The sequence below is a fragment of the Scyliorhinus canicula genome, chromosome 3, assembly GCF_902713615.1.
Source record: "Scyliorhinus canicula chromosome 3, sScyCan1.1, whole genome shotgun sequence".
Lineage (NCBI taxonomy): Eukaryota > Metazoa > Chordata > Chondrichthyes > Carcharhiniformes > Scyliorhinidae > Scyliorhinus > Scyliorhinus canicula.
In genome coordinates, this window is record NC_052148.1 from 203,140,460 (window position 1) to 203,166,349 (window position 25,890).

General features: G+C 47.1%; 1 protein-coding gene across 2 annotated transcripts in view; it reads left to right on the top strand.

Moving 5' to 3' along the window:
* tmem131l (transmembrane 131 like) overlaps window positions 1–25,890 on the top strand; it is a 209,914-nt gene that overhangs the window by 115,957 nt on the left and 68,067 nt on the right. For both annotated transcript variants that reach the window (XM_038792026.1, XM_038792027.1), the window contains one exon: window positions 13,046–13,178. In XM_038792026.1, the coding sequence (XP_038647954.1) occupies window positions 13,046–13,178 (133 nt within the window). The remainder of the gene's footprint in view (window positions 1–13,045; window positions 13,179–25,890) is intronic.

Consider the following 25,890-nt stretch of genomic DNA (forward strand, 5'->3'; position numbering starts at 1 on the left):
ACAGAGATCAAGAGTTTAGAAGATGCTGCGGAGGGAACCTTGGGGAGTTGCAGCAGTGCATCTTAATGGTACACACTGCTGCCCCTGCATTGATGGTGGAGGGAATGGATGTTTAAGGTGGTAAATGGGATGCCACTGAAGTGAGCTGCTTTGTCACAGTAACTTCATTGAAGCCTACTTGTGACAATAAGCAATTATTATTATTGTCCTGGATAGTGTTGAACGTCCAGTGTGTTGTTGGAGCTACCCTTTCCAGCAAAGTGGGAAGTATTCCATTGCATTCATTACTTGTGCCTTGTAGATAGTGGACAGGCTTTGGAGAGTTGGGAGGTGAGTTGGTCACTGCAGAATTCTCAGCTGCAGAATTCTCAGCTGTTGACCTGCAGTATTCGTATGGCTGATCCAGTGAAACCTCTGGTCAGTGGCAGCTCCAGTATGTTCATAGTGGGGGGATTCAGTTGGTAATGTAGTTGAATGTCAAGGGCAGTGGTTGCATTCTCTCTCGTTGAAGATGATCATTGTGTATTACTTGCACTTACAATCCAAAACTGAATGTTGTCCAAATGGACATGACTGCTTCAGTATGTGAGGAATTACAAATGGGACAGCACTGCAATTATCAGTGAACATCACCACTTCAGATCTTATGTTGGAGAGAAGACCATTGAATAGGCTGAAGGTGGTTGGACCTAGGACACTCCCTGTGGAACTCCTACAGCAATATCTTGGGGCCGAGATGTCTGGCATCCAACAGCCACAACCATCTTCCTTTGTGAAAGTGAAAATCGCTTATTGTCACGAGTAGGCTTCAATGAAGTTACTGTGAAAAGCCCCTAGTCGCCACATTCCAGCGCCTGTTCGGGGAGGCTGTTACGGGAATCGAACCGTGCTGTTGGCCTGCTTGGTCTGCTTTCAAAGCCAGCGATTTAGCCCTGTGCTAAACAGCCCCTTGTTGGGTGTAACTCCAACCAGTGAGGAGTTTTCATTCTGTTTCCCCTTGACTTCAATTTTTCATCAACTCCTTGATTCCTACTTGCTGAAATGCTTCTTTGATGTCAAGGACATCTACTCTCAAATCACCTCTGGAATTCAGGTCTTTTGTCCATGTTTGAACCAAGGCTGTAATAAGGTCTGGAGCTGAATGACTGACTCTGATGGAACTTTAACTGAGTATTGGTGAGCATGTTATTGCTGTGTAAATGCTGCATGATACCACTGTTGACGACACCTTCCATCACTTGTTGATGATCAAGCGTAGGTTGATGGCTGGTACTTTTCTGGAGTGGATTTGTCCTGCATTTTGCGCTAGGGCATACCTGGGTGGGTAGTTGCCAATCTTATATCTATACTGGAACATTTTGGAGAGGTGTGTGGTTAGTTCTGGAGCATAATTCCTCACTACTGGTGGGAGGTTGACAACGCCCATTGCCTTTGATTACACGGTGCCTTCAACCTTTTCTTGATAGCTCGTGGAGTGAATTGAATTGGCCAAAGATTGTCATCTCTTATCGTGGGAACATCAGGAGCAGGTTGATTTGCGTCATTGACTTGGCATTTCTGGCTGAAAATGGTGGGCAGCACGGTAGCGCAAGTGATTAGCATTATGGCTTCACAGCGCCAGGGCCCCAGGTTCGATTCCCTGCTGGGTCACTGTCTGTGGGGAGTCTGTATATTCTCCCTGTGTCTGCGTGGGTTTCCATCCGGGTGCTCCGGTTTCCTCCCACAGTTCAAAGACGTGTAAGTTAGGTGGATTGACCATGCTAAATTGCCCTTAGTGTCCAAAAAAGTTAGGAGGGGTTATTGGGTTACAGGGATAGGGTGGAAGTGAGGGCTTAAATGGGTCAGTGCAGACTCAATGGGCCGAATGGCCTCCTTCTGCACTGAATGTTCTATGGTTGAAGATGTCTTTTCTTTTGCACTGGTGTGTTGGGCTTCCCATCATTGACAATCAAGCCTCCTCCTCATCCTCCAGGTGGTGGTCTCATTGCCTCTCACCATTCGTGGCTGTAGAGTTATGGTTGTGAAATCGCTTAGCTGTCTACAATATGTTTCTGCTGTCCTGTGTTATAGCTTCAGTGGATTTGCACCTAATTTTTTAGGTGTCACTGCTAGGACGTTTTGTCTGTTGTTTTGAGTCTACAGACAGCAAATAAATTAACGACCCCATCTCGCAAAGTGTATTTTAAATAAAAGTCAAATAAACTGCAAAATCAAATGTGGATATTTATAGCTGATTTTGTTTGGTAAATGTGAATCACCTGCAAATGACAAATATATACCAAACAACATAAGTTTTGTGGAGTTAGTTACAAATCAAAGTTATTAAATGAGGTTTCCGTGATTTTGATTTTACTTTGAGATAAATTTGATCATATGCATGGTCTGAATTCAAACCTGCGAAGATAAAAATATTTGTCCTTCTGAAGAGCATTTCAGAGACCCCAAAATTTTGTATTATTTTCAGTCACCACCACCACCTACTGGCCGAGATGTGGGACTGCAGAAAATGCCTCTTCAACTCTGCATTTACCAGAGAATATTACTTTTGCTCATCAAGTTTACTAATTTATTTCCAAATCTCACCCATTCCTGCACAAGGTTTTGGTTGTGTGTTCTCTGGGATTCTGCAGCTACACTGTTTGAGATTGGGACTTAGAATTTCTGTTTTAAACCAAGATTAGCTTCCTGGAAATTGGAAGTAGTGCCCAGATTTCATTGATTGCCAAAAGCTTGATTTTCCCTTTGCACATTTGTGGTTAATTAACCCAATCTTGACTCCTTTCTCTCTAATTTGCTGTGTACATATGATATATTTGAGATGTGATAATACAGGCATTGAATCCAGTCTAAATGAGTTATCTTTTGTTTGTCTGATGTAAGCATCTCTGGCAAGACCATCCCTTATTACCATTTCTAATTGTGCATTGTTGGTACAGGCACAGTTCTGTTAGGAAGAGTGTCCCAGCCAGGTTGTGAACCAGTGACAGTGAGAAACAGCAATTTAGTTTCAAGACAGAATAATAATCACTTGCATGTGGTGGTGGTTTTCTTCCAAGTGGTCACGGTTGTGGGTTTGGAAGGTGCTGTAAAGCGGGCCTTGGCGATTTGCTGTGGTGCATCTTGTAGATGTACACTGCTTCTGCTATTAGCTAGTAAAATAATATGATAATCTTTATTGTCACAAGTAGGCTTACATTAACACTGCAATGAAGTTGTGAAAATCCCCTAGTCACCACATTCCGGTGCCTGTTCGGGTACACGGAGGGAGAATTCAGTATGTCCAATTCACCTGACAGCGCGTGCGCGATTCTCCGCTGCCCAGGCCGGGTGGGAGAATGGCGGGAGGGCCGCTCTGGCCCCACCCCGCGATTCTCCCACCCCCCCCCCCCCCCCCCCCCCCCACCCTCAAAATGGCGTGTCGCGTTTTGCGACACGCCGCTTGGAGAATCGCGAGTCGCCGTTTTTCACCGCGACCCGCGATTCTCCAGCCCGGATGGGCCGAGCGGCCTGCCATTCCTGACCGGTTCATGCTGGCAGCAACCACACCTGGTCGCTGCCGGCGTGAACATGGCGCCAAAGGCTCGTTTGTGGCTTGTGGGGGCGGAGAGGGGAGTGAGCACCACGGCCGTGCTCGGGAGGGGACTGGCCCGCGATCGGTGCCCACCGTCTCAAAGGGACGCACTCTTTCCCCTCTGCCGCCCCGCAAGATAAAGTCGCCACGTCTTGCAGGCAGCGGAGGGGAAGACGGCAACCGCGCATGCGCGGGTTGGCGCCGGCCAACCTGCGCATGCGCGGCTGATGTCATTAGGCGCTACCGCCACGTCATTCTCGGCGCGCTGGGCTTTGATGCCAGCGACAAGGCCCGGCGGCCGAGATTTACGACACGCCACTCCTAGCCCCCCGGGGGTGAAGAATAGGGGGCGAGGAGCGGCCTCCGACGCCGCCGTGAAACACTCCAGGTTTCATGACGGCGTCGGGCCTTGCGGAGAATTCCACCCCACATCTTTCAGGACTTATGGGAGGAAACTGGACCACCCGGAGGAAACCCACGCAGACACGGGGAGAACATGCAGACTCCACACAGACAGTGACCCAAGCCGGGAATCGAACCTGGGACCCTGGAGCTGTGAAGCAACAATGCTAATCACTGTGCTATCATGCCCCCCGGAAAAATATAACTAGCAGAGAGTTGTTTTGATCCATCGACCTCTGGGTTATGAGCCCAGCACACTTCCGCTGCACCACTCTGCTCCCTAGTGGAGAGGAATTAATTTTACTAGCTGCACTCATCCAAGCAAGTGGGGAGATTTCCATCTAGAATGGCTGTCTTCTGTGTAGTTACATTGCAGAGTTCTACTTCAGTTAGAACTTGAGAGGGTTTGTAGCTGAAGCTTATCCAATGAATGGATCACTGGATTTAACAGACACATTTATTGAGTTGCTATTATATTGTAATTCAAATTCTCAGAACCCAGTATCTGTGAGACAGCAGCAGGAGTTTATGCTGGATTTTCAAAGCCTGGTTGACAAACTTGTTGGCTCTGCCTATTGCCAATGAATTTATTAAAATAGATTCTGGACTTGTGAATCTGAATCAAAAAACAATATAAAAGTAGTTTCAAGGCATGGTTCTGTAATATCATTCCAGTCAATGTGTATTTTATTCCAGTGCTGGGAAACCTAGCCTATGTTTTGCTGGTGTCCACAACACATTTGGGCCGACAGTCATTTCAGGAGTCAAGATTTACAAGTAGTCGAGGGATGTACTGACCAAACCCTAATGTGGAAAATGTTAACCTTTACCTTTATTGACCATATTTACTGCTTTTGGAGATGCCAGTACTCTACTAGCCAACATTGGGGCCTCACGGTAGCATGGTGGTTAGCATCAATGCTTCACAGCTCCAGGGTCCCAGGTTCGATTCCCGGCTGGGTCACTGTCTGTGTGGAGTCTGCACGTCCTCCCCGTGTGTGCGTGGGTTTCCTCCGGGTGCTCCGGTTTCCTCCCACAGTCCAAAGATGTGCAGGTTAGGTGGATTGGCCATGCTAAATTGCCCATAGTGTAAGGTTAATGGGGGGATTGTTGGGTTACGGGTATACGGGTTACATGGGTTTAAGTAGGGTGATCATTGCTCGGCACAACATCGAGGGCCGAAGGGCCTGTTCTGTGCTGTACTGTTCTATGTTCTATGTTCTATCTCACCTTGCACCTTCCAGAAGTTTGAGCTCATCCTACCCATATCCTAACTTGCACCAGACCTGTTCACTCATTACTCCTGTGTTGGGTCCTGACCTGGCAATACCTCAATTTTAGAATTCTTGTTCTTATTTTCAGGTTCTTCCCTGGTCTGGCCCCTCCTAATGTCTAATCTCTTCTCGCCCTAAAACCCTCAAGTATCTGTGCTTCACCACACATTCCCAGTTTTAATCAACCCACCATTGGCGGTTGTCCTTTCAGTTGCTTTGGCTATCCCTCCCTGAAGTTCATGCACTCTCCATCTCTTTTTCATGCACTCCTTTAATACCTATCTCTGGCCAAGGTTTTGGTCATCTGCCATGATATTTCCTTCTGTAGCTCGGTGTCAGTTTTTGTCTGATTATGTTGCTTTGCTTTGGGACATTTCACCACTGTATTAATGGTACTATATAAATGCAGGTTGTTGGCACTTTGGAGGCACTGGTAAAATCCATCTGTTTAAATGTTTGTGCTTCCCTCTTGCAATTGCAACTCTAAAATGTAAGAGGGAAGTTCGGAATATCCAAGTACATTGACTTTTTCAATTTTGATGTTATCATTCGGTTTTGAGGAGTTGATGATGGCAGCAGGCAGATCACCCACCTGAAGTCATCATTATGAGGTCCAGACCTCATTTCAATATGACTGACATTTGAGCAAAGCAGTGGCAGCAGTGACGGGCTATCTGCCACTTTGAGGCCAGGATTTCCTGTGGGTCATCTGCTCGGTATTTAAAGTATAAACCTGCCTTTTCAAGGGAAGTTGCATTCATGTTTTATTCTGTCTGAACTGAGTGATAGAGGTGAAGAATGAGTCGGGGAGAGCAGCTTAATCTGAGTGATAGAGGTGAAGAATGAGTTGGGGAAAGCAGCTTAATCTATCACGGTATTAGTTCCTATGGTGAGCCAGCAGAGGGACTCTTCCCATATGGTGGCTAGAGGTCACTCAAGTAAAATATGCATCAGACATAGAAGGAGGTTACCGACACTGTTGACATCACAGCGTCATTCTCGGGCACTGGATGTGGGCTGCAAGTGCCTCAGTGACCTGTCTATATCAGTCAGAGCAAATACACGTTTTAGTGTTTCCACTCTGTTATATGTATAACCTGTCCATAGCATCACCACCCACTTCTGCCCCAGTGCATTACATTTCTTCAAAGAAAAACCACTTCCTTTCAAATGACCAGCTCGGCAACCTGCTCATTCTCAGCTTGCATAGTTACGAAAAGCCCCACATCTGCATGTTCTTTCTCAGCCTTTCATCAACTTCCTTGCTTATTCTCTGACTTTTTTTTCAATCTCTCCTCCCTCCATCCCTCCATCCCTCTGTCTCTTTCCATGCCCGAGTCACCCTCCTTCATTCTGTCTCCTCCCTCTCTGTCTCATTCTGTCCCCCTCTCTCATACACTCGTTTTCACTCTCACTCGGCCCCCATCATGCTCTCTCTTACTCTATGTACCCTTCACCCTCTATCTCACTGTTCCCCTCACCCTCTTTCACTCTGTCCCCCACACTCCCTTCTCTCTCACTGTCTCCACACTCACTTTGTCTCTCACTCTGTTCCCCATACTCACCCTCTCTTTCGGTCACTTCCACCCTGTCTCGTGGCTGATGGGGATGTGCAATATTCAGGACCATTTTCATAACTCCGATACTGAAGTAGTCCATGTCTATCCGCAGCAAAAGCTGGATTTTATTCAGCTTCGGGTTGATAAGTAGCAAGTAACATTCATGCCAAATAAATGTCAGACAGTGACCACCTCCAACGAGAGAGAGTGAGAGAATCTATCAGCTCTTGACTTATAAAGGCATTCACATTGAACTCCAGATCTTCAACATCTTTAGGATCATCATTGACCAGAAACTGAACTGGACTAGCCATATATTAATACTGTGTCTACGAGAGCAGGTAAAAGGTTAGGAATCATCCTCCCTCTTGATTCTCTAAAGCTTGTCCACCACCGATAAGGCAGAAGTCAGGCGTGTGATGGAAAACTCTCCTCTTGCCTGCATAAGTGCAGCTCCAACAACACTCAAACCTCAAAACCATCGAGAACAAAGCAACCCGCTTGATTAGCACCCCATCCATCAGCTTTAAACTTTCAATCCCTCCAACATCTGTGCACAATGGCCGCAGTGTGTATTATCGCCAAGGCTCTTTCTCAACCCGAGACCTCCAACACTAGAAGGACAAAGGTGCAGCAGATGCATGAATTGTTGCAAAGCCTGGCAAACCTCTGCTGCACCATGTCTGAAAATTTTGAGAGTCCACTTTCAGCTTGTGTTCTCTATAATTCCGTTATCTACCAAGTAATGTGGGGCCATTCCATTGCTGTAATCGGCAGCTATTTCCCCACAGGTCTGAGCTCTCAGAGCTCAGCGGTCGTGAACTTGAACAAGAAAATTAAAAGGAAAACATTTAAGAAAAAGACTTGTGTTGACCCACACTTGATTAATGATAAGAAGCTATTATGGTAATCATCAGAATCCAAATTCTTCTGCAGTGTGATTGCCTCGAAAGTTAAGATGGTGGATGCGGACAAAATGGCTTTCACTCTGAGTTTGAGGGTGGAATGGCTTTCACTCTGATTTTGGCATCATTGCTGTCCCATTTTTTGCCAGGTGAATACATTTCAAACTTCACAGGTCAATCCAGGCATCTGTTAATCATAAAATCTAGGCTATCCCTATACCATACACCTATCACTATACCATACACCTTCAGTGCCTGAATATTTTACTGACTTTGGGGCAGTTTATGTAAAATGCCACTTTGTATGAACCATTGTAGATGCATTTAAATTTCATGAGACACCTTGGCTCATGCCGTTTCGCAGACTGAATTATTTTTGTTGAATTACCCAGTGCTGTGAGGCAGGAGTGTGAATCATGATGGCAAAATGTCAAAAGGTGAGATTGGAGCAGGAATAGACAATTGGTGTCCACTGATTTTTGCTCCGATACCAGCCGTTGCGAATAGGGCTCCTGTCACCCGATTCACAATGGCTGGTTTCAGAGCAGAAATCAGCCCATGTACTTCAGTTTCATTTAAAGCCAGATTTATTTGTGCAGCATTTCTGGTTTTGCCTTTTTGGCTATGTATGTGTAGCCTTGTATTGTGATGATTAGTTGTGGCTGCTTTGTTTCTTAGTTCATTTGTGCCCAAAAAAACTTCACAGGATAGCTGAACATGGCATTCTCTTCATATTAAGTTAGAATGAAATATACAGTATGCTGTATATAATTGTATTATAGCATTGGGATAGAAGTAGGCCTTTAGCTCCTGGCGTGTTCTGCTGTTCATTTAGATGCCTACAGACCTGTATCTCAGCAGTCATTTAATATCTGATAAACCATATTGCTTGATATTGTAGAACACAGGATAGAAGGAGCCCTTTGCACCGGTTATGTCCTTGCAAACTCTGCAAGAGCGACTTTGTTATTCTCAATCCCATAGCTTTGCCCATAGCCCTCCATCTTTGTTCCCATAAGGCGTTAATCCAATTCTGTTTTGAAAACCTCTATTGTATCTGCATTCAGCACACACCCAGCACTGCATTCCAAATCCTAGTCACTTGCTGCATAAAAAATATCTCCCCTCATGTCACTATTGCTTTTTTTGCCAGTCTCATTAAATTGGTGCACTCTAGTTCTCAACCCTTGATTGAGCTGATTTTCAACAGCTCGATCAAATCTCCTCTCAACTCTTCACCAAGGAGAACAGCCCCAACCTATCCCTGTATCTGGCGTCCTCTAACCCTGGAATTATTCTCTGGAATCTCTTCTGCACCCACCTTATAGCGTTCACATCCTCCCTCCCCAGAATTGGACATTCAAACTACAGTTGAGCTATTGTTTAGCAGGGTTCATCATAACTTCCTATCTTTTGTACGTTCTGTTTCTGTTTATAAAGCCAAGGATCATATATGCCCTTATAACCACATTCTCAACCTGCCCTGTCACCTTCAGTGATCTGTGCACATGTATCCACCCCCGCCGTCTCTGTTTCCATACCGCCTTTATAATTTTACGTTTAAATTTTATATTACCTTTCCTCATTCTTCCCACCAAAATGTACCATTACCCACTTATTTGAATTACGTTTCAACTGCCGTGTCCCCCCCCCCCCCATCTCATTCCACCAGTTGGAGTATGTCCCGAAGACAATCACTATCCTCATCTGAATCCATCACCGTCTTCGTCCAAGTCAGTCACCGTCCGGCCCGTCGCCGACCGTGTCGGGGCCCGTCGCCGACCTCGTCCGGGCCCGTCGCCGACATCGTCCGGGCCCGTCGCCGACATCGTCCGGGCCCGTCGCCGACCGTGTCGGGGCCCGTTGCCGACCGTGTCGGGGCCCGTTGCCGACCGTGTCGGGGCCCGTTGCCGACCGTGTCGGGGCCCGTCGCCGACCGTGTCGGGGCCCGTCGCCGACCGTGTCGGGGCCCGTCGCCGACCGTGTCGGGGCCCGTCGCCGACCGTGTCCGGGCCCGTTGCCGACCTCGTCCGGGCCCGTCGCCGTCCTCCCTCCGGGCCCGTCGCCGTCCTCCCACCGGGCCCGTCGCCGACCTCCCACCGGGCCCGTCGCCGACCTCCCTCCGGGCCCGTCGCCGACCTCGTCCGGGCCCGTCGCCGTCCTCCCTCCGGGCCCGTCGCCGTCCTCCCTCCGGGCCCGTCGCCGTCCTCCCTCCGGGCCCGTCGCCGTCCTCCCTCCGGGCCCGTCGCCGTCCTCCCTCCGGGCCCGTCGCCGTCCTCCCTCCGGGCCCGTCGCCGACCTCCCTCCGGGCCCGTCGCCGACCTCCCTCCGGGCCCGTCGCCGACCTCCCTCCGGGCCCGTCGCCGACCGTGTCGGGGCCCGTCGCCGACCTCCCTCCGGGCCCGTCGCCGTCCTCCCTCCGGGCCCGTCGCCGTCCTCCCTCCGGGCCCGTCGCCGACCTCCCTCCGGGCCCGTCGCCGACCTCCCTCCGGGCCCGTCGCCGACCTCCCTCCGGGCCCGTCGCCGACCTCCCTCCGGGCCCGTCGCCGACCTCCCTCCGGGCCCGTCGCCGACCTCCCTCCGGGCCCGTCGCCGACCGTGTCGGGGCCCGTCGCCGACCTCCCTCCGGGCCCGTCGCCGTCCTCCCTCCGGGCCCGTCGCCGTCCTCCCTCCGGGCCCGTCGCCGTCCTCCCTCCGGGCCCGTCGCCGACCTCCCTCCGGGCCCGTCGCCGACCTCCCTCCGGGCCCGTCGCCGACCTCCCTCCGGGCCCGTCGCCGTCCTCCCTCCGGGCCCGTCGCCGACCGTGTCGGGGCCCGTCGCCGACCTCCCTCCGGGCCCGTCGCCGACCTCCCTCCGGGCCCGTCGCCGACCTCCCTCCGGGCCCGTCGAAGCCCTCCTCCGGGCCCCCCGGTCCGCCATACTTCCAAGTTTTGTGTCCGCTGCAAATGTTGAAGTAATGGTAAGATACTGGACCAGACCCCAACATTTGTTGTTATTTGTAAACTTGTGAGGAAAGGATACTTCCCCACAGACCTGACTGAAAAACAAGAAAGAAATAAATGGTAAAAGGCAGTTAAAATGAAATGGTTTGGAAACAAAGGGGTCGAGGTGGGGTAGAGTTAATCATCTGACGTTGTTGTCTTTCTTTCTATATATTTTATATATATTTAACCCCCCATATCTTATTCCCCCTTTCCTTACCTTTTCTCACCTTTGTGGCCCCCCCCTTCCCCCCCCCCCCCACACACACACACACACACACACATCTAAATCTGTCACAGTTTACCCTCTGATGTTAGTTTCTCTGCTGTTTGGCTGTTCACATCCTTTGTTCTCTCTGGCGACTGCAATTAGCACTCTTTCCCTTGATTTCTGTGGCCAATAGCACTCTATTCCCTGGGTTTCTGTGGCTATGACTCATTTTTCATTTTCTCACTTTACAGTATAAATATTTCCCATTTTATATGTCTTTTAGCTTTGACAAGTTCATTTGGACTCAACGTTAGCTCTTTTCTCTCCTTGGAGATACTGCCAGATCTGCTGAGATTTTCCAGCATTTTCTCTACCCAGCTTCAGATGATTAGCTCTATCCCACCTCGACCCCTTTGTTTTCATCCCATTTCATTTTAACTGTCTTTTACCATTTATTTTTTTCTTGTCTTTCTTTATATATATTGACCCCTTATCTTTTCCCCTCTTTCCTTACCTTTTCTCCCTTTGCTTCCCCCTTCCTGTCTCCCCACATCTACATCTGTCACAGTTCACCCTCTGATGTTAGTTTCTCTGCTGTTTGGCCGTTCACACCTTTTTGTGTTCTCTGGGGACTCGATTAGCATTCTTTTCCTTGGTTTCTGTGGCAGCACAATTGGATAGCACTGTAGCTTCACAGCGCCAGGGTCCCAGGTACGATTCCCCGCTTGGTCGTTATGTGTGCGGAGTCTGCACGTTCTCCCCGTGTCTGCGTGGGTTTCCTCCCACATTCCAAAGATGTGCAGGTTAGGTGGATTGGCCATGCTAAATTGCCCTTCATGTCCAAAACATGTTTGGAGGGGTTATTGGGTTGTGGGGATAGGGTGGAAGTGAGGGTTAAGTGGGTCGGTGCCACTGGATGGGCCGAATGGCCTCCTGCATTGTATAGAACATACAGTGCACAATGTTCTATGTTCTATTAGCATCCCGTTTCCCTGGGTTTCTGTGGCTATAAATCATCTTTCATTCTCTCACTCCACAGTATAAGCATTCATCTGGATTCGAAATGTTAGCTCTTTTCTCTCCCTACAGATGCTGCCAGACCTGCTGAGATTTTCCAGCATTTTCTCTTTGGTTTCAGATTCCAGCATCCGCAGTAATTTGATTTTAATAGAGGAACTGCTGCACTGCTGGATGTTTACAGTCGGCTGCCAAATAGTGAGAGGAAGATAAAGAAGCAAATTACAGAGGGAGGGGAGAACTATAGAGTAATAATAAAGGGGGCTTCAGTTATTCTAATATAGGCTGGGATTGTGACAGTGTAAAAGGATGAATTCCTGAAGTGTTTGCAGGAGAATTGTTTTGAGTAGCATTCCTAACCAAATGAGGAAGGAAGCAGTGCTAGATCTGGTTCTCGGGAATGAAGCAGATCAAGAGGAGCATGTTTGAGTCGGTGCATGAGGGGATCTGTAATCATAAAATTTATAATTGTTGCAGAAAAGGGCCAGGAACAGTCATGTGTAAAAACAGTTAACTGGAGGAGGGCTAATTTCCGGGAGTTAGAAATGGATCTGCCTGAGTGTATTGGAGTGAGAGATTGGCAAACCAAACAGTCATAGTTCAAATGAAGCGTTTAGAGAGGAGGTTGTCTCCACTGGCACTGTCGTATGAAGTGGGAAAAGAAGGACATCCAAAACCATGAAAGATAAAGAGATTAAACTGAAGTAGGAAAAGGAGGGTTCTACCAAACATAGTGTTGATACTGAGTTAGGATAACAGAATAAAACTAGGAAGTACAGCGGAGATTTAAAAAGTGGGAATAAGAGCAAAATAAATCACATATGAGAACAGAGCGGCTGGCATAAAAAGAACCTGGAAGTTTTTAATGAATATACAAATAGTTAGTGTAGTCAAAGGAAGAGTGGGACCAATAAAGAAACAAAATGGAGATGATTTTGTGGAGACCGAGAGCCTGGTTGAGGTATAAAATGAGTACTTTGCATCTATCTTCACCAGAGAACTATCTTCTGCCAATGTAGCAGTGAGAGCACGAGGGCGACTAATTGAACAGCTCTTTCACATGGCCACATCTGTACTGTATCATTCTATGATTCTAACCCTTAGATTGTTTATTCTTGGTATAGGCAGCGAATGATAGATGAAGATCCTGGCCTGTGGGAGACAATGCCGCAATCGTTTTCGTCCGACTTTATTTGGCCCCGTTTATCTCCTGACTTTTTAATGAGTTTCAGTGCTACTGCTTCTCACAACACAACGGTAAGTCACTCTGAAAAGCATGTTGAAATGTGAAATTAATTTCAAACAGGTTATGTATGGATCACTGTTGTCTAATATTTTATCGATGGACTCTCGCCAGTCTGATCCATTTAAAATTTAATCAGAAGTGTGCCATGATGATCGTATTTTTAATACCATCAGTATGTTTGTTGAAAAAAAAGTTTTTATCATTCAACAATGTGCGGTAGTATTGTTACAACTGGAAAGCTATTGATTGAACTCACGTGTGGAAACGGAATATAGCCAAAATAGTAAGACTACTGAAGTCATCTTGGGCTACTCTCTCAATCAGTGTGCTCAGTAGCTCCTTCTGCCGTCCCGTAATCTGCCTATTTACCTAGTCAATACCATATATCTACAGTATCCATAGTATTGAATACCTTTCCTCTGTTTGGTTAAGTGTGTTTAGCCTTATTTGCTTTCAACTTCCATACTTCAAAAAAAAAATTGTTTCATTGTTTTGCCCCAAAGAAATTTCTTATGAATTATTCCTTTCAACCCATACTCTATATCCCTGCTATTAAATTCCTCAAATATAATTAAAAGTTCAACAATTCACAAAAAAAACTTGCTTCCTCCTTTAATGTGCCAAAATCAACACCCTTCACCTCATATACACTCACCTCTTCTAGCAGACAGTATTATATCCACCCCATTCTGCATTATGGAAAACATGCAAATCAGATCAAAGACGTGTGCAGGCTGAAGATCAGCATTACACCCATGATAATTTTGCAGCTGTATCTGCTGCCTCCTGACCTGATAGTCATCTAGCCTCCAATGCCTATGGAATTGTTACTAATTTTCAGATTTGTTTATCTTTTTGTGTGCCTCCCTCCAAACTAAAATTCCTGTTCTCCCATTTAGGTCCCTTCATAGCTTCATCCCTCCCCTGTGTCTGTAGTCTCCTTCACACTGTCAGCCTTGCCCTATCTGACAGTATGCTTAGGGTGTCCCTTTTTAAACAATCACCTCCTCCTCCTTAAGACATATCTATTTGACCTGTTGACAAAACCTAGGTCACCCCTCCTAACATTGCCTCTTTTCTGGCAATATCCATATTTCTCTGATTAATCCTTCTGTGAAGTGCTTCAGGACTTCTTCCGATGATAAAGGCATAATATAAATATATATTGTTTAAAAGCAGCTAACAACCCATTCATTGCAAGCTCACGTATCTAGACCAACTCTTGGGCTACTTACTGAGCCAGACCCCACAATGCCAACAAAAATCTGGGGCATGATTCCCCACACCCCTCGCCGGGTGAGAAAATCGCGGGAGGGCCGGGCGAATCACGGCACGCCACCCCGGTGATCGCCGGTTCTCCAGCCCGGATGGGCCGGCCGGCCTGCCGAACCCGACCCGGCGTGAACAGCGCGCGACCGCTGTGTGTGGGGCCTGTGGGGGGTGGAGGGAGGATCGAGCACCACGGGCGTGCTCAGGAGATGTCTGGCCCGCAATCGGTGCCCACCGATCGTCGGGCCGGCGTCTCTAAAAGACGCACTCGTTTCCCTCTGCCGCCTCGCAAGATCAAGCCGCCATGTCTTGCGGGGCAGCGGAGGGGAAGATGGCAACCGCGCATGCGCGGCTGACGTCACTTAGGCGCCGGCAGCCGCATCTTTCCCGGCGCGCCGCTTTGACGCAAGCATCATGGCCGGGCGCTCGGAATTCACGTCCCGTTGCTCCTAGCCCCCGGGGGGGTGGAGAATAGGGGGCGAGGAGTGGCCTCCGATGCCGGAGTGAAACACTCCAGGTTTCACTCCGGCGACGGCTGTTTGTCTCCCTTTAGGAGAATTGCGCCCCTGATGTAACCTGCAGTACCCCCTGCCCCGTCATAATCACAGCTGTGTCAACAAGCATACCTCCTCTTAATCTGTGGTGTTTTGTAACAATGTGTGACCCTCATTGCATTTTGCTGCAAGCATTGAAAAATATGTATAAGTTATGATTTTCGCAGAGCCCATGTTGGGGAATGCAATTTATATTCTAGATGTTAGATTCCTAGATTTCAAATTTAAATTTGGTTATGGCCGGTTTCAAAGAAATTAGATAAACTGTCCACAGTAAACATAATAATAATATTATAATAATAGCTTATTGTCACAGGTAGGCTTCAATGAAGTTACTGTGAAAAGCCCCGAGTCACCACGTTCTGGCGTCTATTTGGGGAGGTCGGTATGGGAATTGAACCCGCGCTGCTGGCATTGTTCTGCATTACAAGTCAGCTGTTTAGCCCACTGTGCCAAACCAGCTATATATAAATCTATTAATAGTTAGAACTATAGTAGATCAATGGGGGGTATTCAAAAAATAATTTAACATAATGCAAAAGGGCAAGATCTCTATTTTTGCAAGATCTCTATTTGAAAGCTAAAATAGCCATGATGACTAAAGTAATAACAAAAATAAAAGAAAGAACACACAAAATGCTGTTCTTTGCATTCCATCCAACCACCAGGTTCAGTGCTTTTAGCCATGGATGACTAAAGTGATAAGAGATAACAAAAATAAAAGAAATCACATGCAGAATGCTGTTCTTTGCCTTTCATCTGGCCACCAGGTTAATGCTTTTTCTTTTGCACAGAATGACAAAACCGATAATAAGAACTTGAAAAAAGGTGAGAATGTAAAGGAACTTGCAATGAATATCAAAATTAACCTGATACAGAATTAGCCAAGTGTAGTTAGGCAGCAGTAGGAGCTGTTTAAAAATGAATAACAGTAACATTGCGAGACACAATGGCGCAGTGGTATTTTCACTACACTAGTAATCAAGAGACTCGGGGCTCTGTGTTCAAATCTCATCACGGCAGTTGGTGAAATTTGATTTCAATAAACATCTGGTTTACTCATGTCTTTACTGATCTGGCCTGCGTGTGACTCCAGATCCACAGCAATGTGTTGGCTCTTAAATGTCTTCTAAATGACCCCTTAGCAAGCCACTGAACTCAGTTCAAGGGCAATTGTGGGTGGGCAAAAAATGCTGGCCCAGCCAGCGATGCCCACATGCCACGAATGAATAATAAAAAGAAAACTGTCAGTGAAAACAAGGAAATAACTACATGATGAATAATTATTTTGCTTCAGTAGGATTAATTCTTCCACCTCATGTCACCGGTAACGGAGTTACTGATGAGGTGGAGAATCCAGTGGTTGTGAAGAAAACGGGATCGCCGCTGGATGCTGCCTGTTTCCGGTGCTTTGGCCCCCTGCTGGCTTTGGGATTGAGGTTCGCACCCCATGCCAGCGAGAGGATGAGAATACACCATTTAAGACCCAGTTAAATCCACTTAGCGGGCCGGGCACCATATTCTCCGGACTCATCTCTGGTTCTCTGGGCCGGGAATCATGTGGGTGAGAAAAGCTACTAGTCCTAACAAATGTGGCCCTGACGCTGCGGACCTCGAGGTGGGCAAAGGGAGTAACTCTTTAAGGGAGTTGCCCCCAAAGTCCATCCGAGGGTCCCATCCCCCACCATGACAAAACCTGCTCCTCACCACCAGAGACCCCCAAAAAAAGAAACCCATAGTAACCCCTAAATAAAGTAACCCTCTCACATAGTCCCCAGAAATGAGACCCTTGCCTGGAAGCAAGACAGCAGTCCAGACAGACCGAGGCACTGAAAAAAATCACTGCTTTAACACTCACCTGGGCCATGGACCTGCTGGCTCTGACACAGGAAGCACCACCTGTCAATTCCTGGAAGCAGAAAACCAGTCAACTGTGTTTAAACCTCCTCGGATCTCTTGATCTGCAAGCCATTCATTCATTTCTCTTTGATATTGATTTTACTAGGCTGTGATTGACAGCTTCCGCACACCACAACTGTCAGGAACAATCAGAATTGTTCCATTCGTCTTCCTTCACACCACGGTTAATGTAACTCTGAAGTGTTCTAATCACAATGTTTATAAAATATCAAGCTTGGATTGACAGCTCCTTTCCCACTTCAAATAGAATTAAGTGCTGTCAATTTCTAGTTTACCACTTCAAAATTACCTGAAGGGAAGTGTTTGAAGTGGTCAATCAAAGCTTGCTGTTTATAAACATTGTGATTAGAGCAATAGAGGCATACAAAATGATCAGAGGGTTAGATAGGGTGGACAGTGAGAGCCTTCTCCCGCGGATGGAGGTGGCTAGCACGAGGGGACATAGCCTTAAATTGAGGGGTAATAGATATAGGACAGACGTCAGAGGTAGGTTTTTTACGCAAAGAGTGGTGAGGCCGTGGAATGCCCTACCTGCAACAGTAGTGACCTCGCCAACATTGAGGGCATTTAAAAGTTTATTGGATAAGCATATGGATGATAATGGCATAGTGTAGGTTAGATGGCCTTTAGTTTTTGACTTCCCATGTCGGTGCAACATCGTGGGCCGAAGGGCCTGTACTGCGCTATATCGTTCTATGTTCTATGTTCTAGAGCGTTGCAGAGTTACTCAACCGTGAAGGAAGATAAATTTGCATGGCTAAGAATTGGGAATCGCTTCCTGATTTGCGCTCCCAGCCTGAGCTCAAATCCGGTGCAATTCAGCTCCGGCGGGAGAACATAGTCTCCCAAACTGAGAATTTTGCCCAGTATATACCATGGAAGAAGAGGATAGCATACCAAACATCCTAAGGGACCTAATATTGAATCTGGGAAGGGAGCACAGTAAAATTTACAGAAAAGAAAACCTTGAGACTAAAGAATGACAAATACCCAGGAGCTAGGGTTTTCAAGGATGTGGTTGCGAACATAATTACAATCTTCCAGGTATTCTTGATTCGGGACCTGTTTCTTTAGATTGGAGAGCTCTGCATGTCTGTTACTTCATAAAGGTGGCAGAGAGAAACCAGGGAATTATAGACTAGTTAGCCTAACATCGGTTGTCAGGAAATTGCTGGAGCCTATAAAAGAGTGACTGAACACCGTGAACATTTTCAGCTGATCAGGAAGCCATGCCTGATGAACCAGATAGAATTTTGGGAAGGGGTGACTAAAATAGCGGGCAGGCGAATGTCTATGGATGTTATTAATGTTGCCTGTCGAAAGTCATTTGATAAATTTTCTCATTGGACACAGTGAGCTAAAGTTGAGGCTTGTGCAGTTGAAGGGAAGTTATTGATCTGGTTGGGAAATTGACTGAGTGGCAGATACAGAGTAGGGGTAATTGGCAAGTGGTACTCCAACTGATCGATGGAACTAGTAGCATCCTACATAGATCTGTGTTTGGGCCACAAACACTCACCATGAGCGAAATTCTCCGACCCCCCGCAGGGTCGGAGAATCGCCCGGGGCCGCCGAAAATCCCGCCCCCACCGTGGCAGAAATTCTCCGCCACCCTGAAATTGGCGGGGGCGGGAATCACGCCCCACCGATCGGCGAGCCCCCTGCGACGATTCTCCGGCCTGCGATGGGCCGAAGTCCCGCCGCTGGGAGGCCTCTCCCGTCGCCGTGGTTTGAACCACCTCGGGTGGAGACGGGATCGGCGGCGCGAGCGGGCCCCCTGGGTCCTGAGGGGGGCGTGGGGCGATCGGACCCCGGGGGCTGCCCTCACGGTGGCCAGGCCCACGATCGGGGCCCACCGATCGGCGGGCGGGCCAGTGCCATGGGGGCACTCTTTTTCTTCCGCCACGGCCTCCACCATTGCGGAGGCGGAAGAGAATCCCCTAGCGCGCATGCGCCGGTGCGTCAGCTGCTGCTGACGTCACCACCGGTGCATGCGCGAACCGGCGAAGGCCTTTCAGCCAGCCCCGGGCGGCGGGCGTCAAAGGCCCTTGTTGCCGGTTTTGGCGCCAGTCGGCGTGGTGTCAACCGCTCTGGCGCGGGTCTAGCCCCTCAATGTGAGGGCTTGGCCCCTGAAGGTGCGGAGAATTCCGCACCTTTGGGGAGGCCCGACGCCGGAGTGGTTGGCCCCACTCCGCTACGCCGGGACCCCCCCGCCCCGCCGGGTAGGGGAGAATTTCGCCCTATATTCAACAATGGAATGTTAACACAGCCACAAATCCAAGTTTGTTGGTAACACGAGGTAGATGGCATTGTAAGCAATGTAGACTGAAATATAAAATTAAAGAGAGATATTGGTAGCTTAAGTCAATGTACAAAGCTAGTAAATGGATTTAATTGAACCTAAAAAAGGATATGTCAGAATACTTCCAAAATGGTGAACAGCTAGGAATAACTGGAGGCCCAAAGAGATATATGGGGGACATGTACATAGAATCATAAAATTTACAGTGCAGAAGAAGGCCTTCGGCCCATCGAGTCTGCACTGCCCCTTGGAAAGAGCACCCTACTTAAGCCCACAACTCCTCCCTAGTACTAACCACTGTGCCGCACAGAGATGATTAAAATGTCACAAAAAAGTTGAAAGGTAACCAAAAACACCAATAGAATTCTAGAGGGCTAGAGCACAAGGGATGGAAGCTATACTAATGTTATATAAACCTCTGGTTAGACCAGAGGTGGAATATTAGCAGTTCTATGCACCACACCTTGGTAAAAATGTATTGGCCTTTGAGAAAGTGCAGGGTTGCTTTACTAGAATGATACCTAGATTCCAACGGTTAAATTACAAGGCAAAATTACACAAACTAGGGTTGTCTGCCATGGAATTTAGACGGTTGAGGGGTGACTTGTTTGAAGTTTTCCGGATATTAAGGACACCAGAAAGGGTGAATCTAGAAATAACTATTTTTGCTGGTTGAGAAGTCTAATACCAGGGCTATGGTCCACAAATAAGAACCAGATTTTTCATGGGTGAAATTAGAAAAGACTGTTTCACAAAAAGGTAGACGTTTAAGGCACTCTTCTGCAAACTTTAATTGATGCTCGGTAAGTTGTTTTGAACCTGAGATTGACAATTTTTAGTTATGAAAGGGATTGAGGAACGTGCAGTTACCTTTGCAGCAGGAGTAAACATTTTTTTGCCGAGCTAAATTTTAACGAGAACTATGGGCATGATCCCACCGGCAGTGTTACGCTCTTCCTTGAGCGCAGTGCGACCAGTGAATCCCAGGAGAGCACTCTCGTGGGCCTCCCGGCAGTCTACACACCGCGGGATTCACCCAAAGTCCCGCGAGGTGTCGGAGTCAGGATCCCACCCATTGTGAATGCGTCTCTAATTCACTTGTCTCTCAGTCCGGAAGAAAGTACTCTCGAACACGTTCGTACTTCAGAATATTCTTTATTACGATCGGGGCAGCTCTCTAGGTATTCCGGAGAACCACCTCGGAGAGTGCTAAAGTATTGCTCAAAACATCCTTTTTTTAATATGTTTTTTTAAGGGGCTGTCACTTACATTCACTTGAGCTTGCCCCCATTACAAAGCATAACTTGTTTTTGCCATAGATCCAATACATGATTAACTTGTTATTGCCATAATTTCAATACATGATTTTACAGACTTTGAGGTTATCTATTGGCACATGAGTATTTAGAAGTCTTAGCATAAACAGCAGGTGTTTAGCCATAGTAGAAGCGGCTCCCACATTTCATATTCCGTCATCCAGCCATCTTCCTTGTTTCTCAAGGCTATTCGGCTTACAGTCATGAGTCTGCTCACAAATTCAATAACAACTCCCCTATTTGTAATTTTCCACTAATGTGTCCCATTAATTCTGGCTTGTTCTAGCTATTAACCCTTGCTTCACATTCTCACCATAAAGGGCGGGATCAAACGGCACGCACCAAAGCTGGTTTTAAACCGACTTCAGCAAACTTACCCAGCATTGACCGGCCTTCCATGACTTCGGCCTCCTCAGCGAGGCCGCAGCCTGGCGCCGTTCAGCACTGGTCCACACAATCATGGACCAGGCGGAACAGCACCCGGGGGGGGGGGGGGGGGGGGGGGGGGGTCTCCCAGGCCATCGGAGGACCCTGGGTGGTCAGGATCAGTGCAGGGCGGCTCCTTTCCCTCCCCCTGGAATGTGAGTACCGTGGCATTGCCAAGCTGGCATGAGCACTGTCCAGGTGGTAGTGCAGGGGTGGGGACACCCTTTCGAAATGTCAGCCCGATCTGAGTTCAGCTCCCCAGTGCTAAAAAGAAATTAAGTCTGAGCTAAACCTGTGGGAAACTCCCCAGGGCCCAAAAACGTGACTAAGTGTCATGAAATAGTGGTGGGGAACTTGCGAGCAGAGCCGGCAGGAAACTCCCTGAAAAACCTGCCACAAATTAACTTAATTTTTGGAGAGAATTGCGTCCTGTGTTTTGGTTTTTGGTGGCAACTTTTTGGTTTCAGGGGGCTTTTTTTCATTTTCACTAACTCTTTATAAGATGACACAGTCACATAGTGATGAGGCCTGCAGCATAGAATTTATTTGAGGATGAACAAATAAGAAATTTTACTTCAGATGTGCTATTGTATCATGACTTATTTATTTCAAAGAATTTTAATTGTTAGGTAACTTCTGGGTCGGCATTAATTCTGCAAAGGAAACATTTGTCACGTGCTTCTTAATTTTGATTAAGTTCTATCTTACCTTGTCACTTTTTAATGCTTCCTATCATCATGAATTTTGATAAAGCAAGATCTACGTGGTTTCATTTGCCCATGGATCTCGGATTCTGTCAGTCCCGGTGATATCCGGCTTCTCTGGATGTATATAATAGAAACATTCTCATTTACTGGATTTGGCTAATCAACAATATTTAAGGGAACACTCGGGCAGACATTTTTGTTCTAATTTTAAGTTCAATATATATATGATGTCTCTGCTGGATGCTCCATAATTCATACACACTTCTCACAGATTTTTCTCTGTCTACCCTCACTACCCTTCTTTACTTCCCTCTTTTCATTTCATTATCACTTCAATAGCGAAATACAGCATAGAACAGGCCCTTCGGCCCACGATGTTGTGCCGAACTTTTGTCCTAGGTTAATCGTAGATCATAGAATTTTGGACAATAAGGGCAATTTAGCATGGCCAATCCACCCAACCTGCACATCTTTGGACTGTGGGAGGAAACCGGAGCACCTGGAGAAAACCCACGCACACACGGGGAGGATGTGCAGACTCCACACAGACAGTGACCCAAGCCGAAATCGAACCTGGGACCCTGGAGCTGTGAAGCAATTGTGCTATCCACAATGCTACCGTGCTGCTCTTAAGAACAAATTAATCTACACTCCATTATTCTACCATAATCGATGTACCTATCCAATAGCCGTTTGAAGGTCCCTAACGTTTCCGACTCAACTACTTCCACGGGCAGTGCATTCCATGCCCGCACTACTCTCTGGGTAAAGAACCTACCTCTGACATCCCCCCTATATCTTCCTCCATTTACCTTAAATTTATGTCCCCTTGTAATGGTTTGTTCTACCCGGGGAAAAAGTCTCTGACTGTCTACTCTATCTATTCCCCTGATCATCTTATAAACCTCTAACAAATCGCCCCTCACCCTTCTCCGTTCTAATGAGAAAAGGTCTAGCACCCTTAACCTTTCCTCGTAAGACCTACTCTCCATTCCAGGCAACATCCTGGTAAATCTCCTTTGCACCCTTTCCAAGGCTTCCACACCCTTCCTAAAATGAGGTGACCAGAACTGCACACACTACTCCAAATGTGGCCTTACCAAGGTTTTGTACAGCTGCATTATTACCTCACGGCTCTTAAATTCAATCCCTCTGCTAATGAACACTAGCACACCATAGGCCTTCTTCACAGCTCTATCCACTTGAGTGGCAACTTTCAAAGATCTATGAACATAGACCCCAAGATCTCTCTGCTCCTCTACATTGCCAACAACCCTACTGCTAACCCTGTATTCCGCATTCATATTTGTCCTTCCAAAATGGACAACCTCACACTTGTCAGGGTTAAACTCCATCTGCCACTTCTCAGCCCAGCTCTGCATCCTATCTATGTCTCTTTGCAGCCGACAACAGCCCTCCTCACTATCCACAACTCCACCAATCTTCGTATCAGGGGCCTCACGGTAGCATGGTGGTTAGCATCAATGCTTCACAGCTCCAGGGTCCCAGGTTCGATTCCCGGCTGGGTCACTGTCTGTGTGGAGTCTGCACGTCCTCCCCGTGTGTGCGTGGGTTTCCTCCGGGTGCTCCGGTTTCCTCCCACAGTCCAAAGATGTGCGGGTTAGGTGGATTGGCCATGCTAAATTGCCCGTAGTGTAAGGTTAATGGGGGGATTGTTGGGTTACGGGTATACGGGTTACGTGGGTTTAAGTAGGGTGATCATTGCTCGGCACAACATCGAGGGCCGAAGGGCCTATTCTGTGCTGTACTGTTCTATGTTCTAAGATCGTAACCTTTACTTTTATAAAACTTGGATGAACAGAGTCACAGGACCGCTCACACAACAAAAAGAAAGCATTTATTAAATTGGATTATAATACAATGTCCCTTTACTCCCCCCTTAGTTTAACAAATACACACAGATTTAAAGCTTAACACGGATTACAAAGTGCATCTTAAGGTGCAATGCTCTCATTAACACAAAATGTCCCTTTTAAGCATGCAAGATGATTGTGGGGAGACACACTCCTCTCTGAACCCAAGTGAATGCCTATGGCAAAATCACCCCAGGTAAATCTTACTCTTGAGCCACCTTGTCTTACTAAACTCCGACTTCTACACGAACAATTTCAGATTCCGCTTTCAGAAGTCACACTTCACATCTTTTAAATTATTCGTTCTTCCGCTACTCCATCATGGTTTTGCTTTCAGGTTTTACACCTCTCCCTTCAGTTTTCCTTTGTCTTAAAGACTTTCGCACAGACTCCAAGGTCCAGCCGCTGATTTCGACAATTATTTCAAATAATATTTCCCAGACTGCAGAAATTTCTCTCAAACCTTAGCTATACTGCAGATGTCTTTCTGGCCTCACACGATCCAATACCTTTTCATCTCTGTGACTTTACTGAACAGTAATCTGTTCTGGTTCCCAATTTCCTTTGTTCCGTTAACTCCAGACTTCTTGGAAACTTCTCTTCGTTTCTCCAGTTTCCTTAACTTCTGGATTGTAGATTTCTGGCATCTGTTCTCTTAACCATTACTTCATAGTATGGCATTTCTTCCTGCAAAGCTGCGAGGGATAGAATCCCTTTAGTGTAGAAGGAGATAATTTAGCCCATTGAGTCTGCACCGACCCTCTGATTGAGCACCCTGCCTAGGTCCACATCCCTGATCTAGCCCTGTAACCCTATCTAACCTGCACATCTCTGGACACACTGAGTGGGAATTTTAGCATGGCCAATCCACCTAACCTGCACATCTTTGGACTGTTCTCTCTTTAATCTCCTGAAACTAACTGCTTTTAGCAGAGCTCCGGTGGCATGGTGGAACAGTCAGCAATGCTGCCTCACAGCACCAGGGACCTGGGTTCAATTCCAGCCTTTGTACATTCTCCCCGTGTCTGCGTGGGTTTCTTCTGGGTGTTTCAGTTTCCTCCTCCAGTCCAAAGATGTGCAGGTTAGGTGGATTGGCCATGCTAAATTGCCCTTTAGTGTACAAAAGGTTCAGTGGGATTGCAGGGATGGGGTGGAGGCATGGGCCTAGGTGGAGTGCCCTTTGAGGGTCAGTGCAGCCTCGATGGGCCGAATGGCATCCTGCACTGTGGGGATTCTGTGGAGCTCTGAGAGCTACCTTCTCTCGCTACCTATTTCCAACTCCAATCATATTAGCTAAACTTAAACGTTTCTCATCTTACAAGGTCCCATTTGCTAAGCAACTACGCTGGTTTATTTACTCTCCATGCAGTATTTCTTTCTAAGCCCAATAGAATCACAGTTGGAATTGAAACCAATCCACACACATCCAAACAACTTTGTCCAGCTTGAATCTAACCATAGTTTTTACCCTTCCAGGCACAGAAACAAAACAGGCGCCGGAATGTGGCGACTAGGGTCTTTTCACAGTAACCTGTGACAATAAGCGGTTATTATCATTATTATTAAATGAAACCCAATTAAAAATTATACCTTATTTATAATGTTTACTAATTGTTGCACGTTTTACTATGGGCGTAAAACGCGTTTATTGGAGTGTATTAACACGCCTCCGAGTTCGACGTGTGCTTAACACTACTAGGCTCTGTTCTATGTAATTATTTAGCTCTGGAGTCGCCAGTTGCCGTATAGGCAACGTCACAAGTATTCCAAGGTCAAGTTCAAAGTAATAAAGACGATACACCGATTAGTAAAGTTCAAACGATCAATATTTATTATACAGTTATAATAAATACTCATGCACACACTAAGAGACTAAGCTATAACTAAACTTAAGTGAACAGAATACTTATCTAACAGGAACAGGCAAGGTCAGAGAACGAGGCCTTCGTCCTGGTTTTGTCTGCAGCCTTCAGCAAGCGTTCTGGTACTTGGGAGTCTAGTGGGCTTGGATCGCGTAGCGAGCGTTGAACTTACGGTTTCGACGGCTGGTGCTCAACGGCTGGAGTCAGGATGCAAGATGTCAGTCAGAGCCGGAGCACGAGTTTAACAGACCGGGCTCTGTGGGGAATTTGCTTTTATACCCCTCTCTAATGTCCTTGCCCCCTTCTAGGCGGGCTCTACCTTTCGGTACCGATTGGAACGTTTCCAAACGGCTACCTTCGAAATCCTCCAATGCGGGGCTTCCCTCGATGTTGGGGGGTGGTTTCGATATTCGTTACTCTGGTGCCATCCTGTCTACTCCACCAATTAAGTGCTACATTGAGATGGAAATGTTGCCATTGTGTGTGCCTGGAT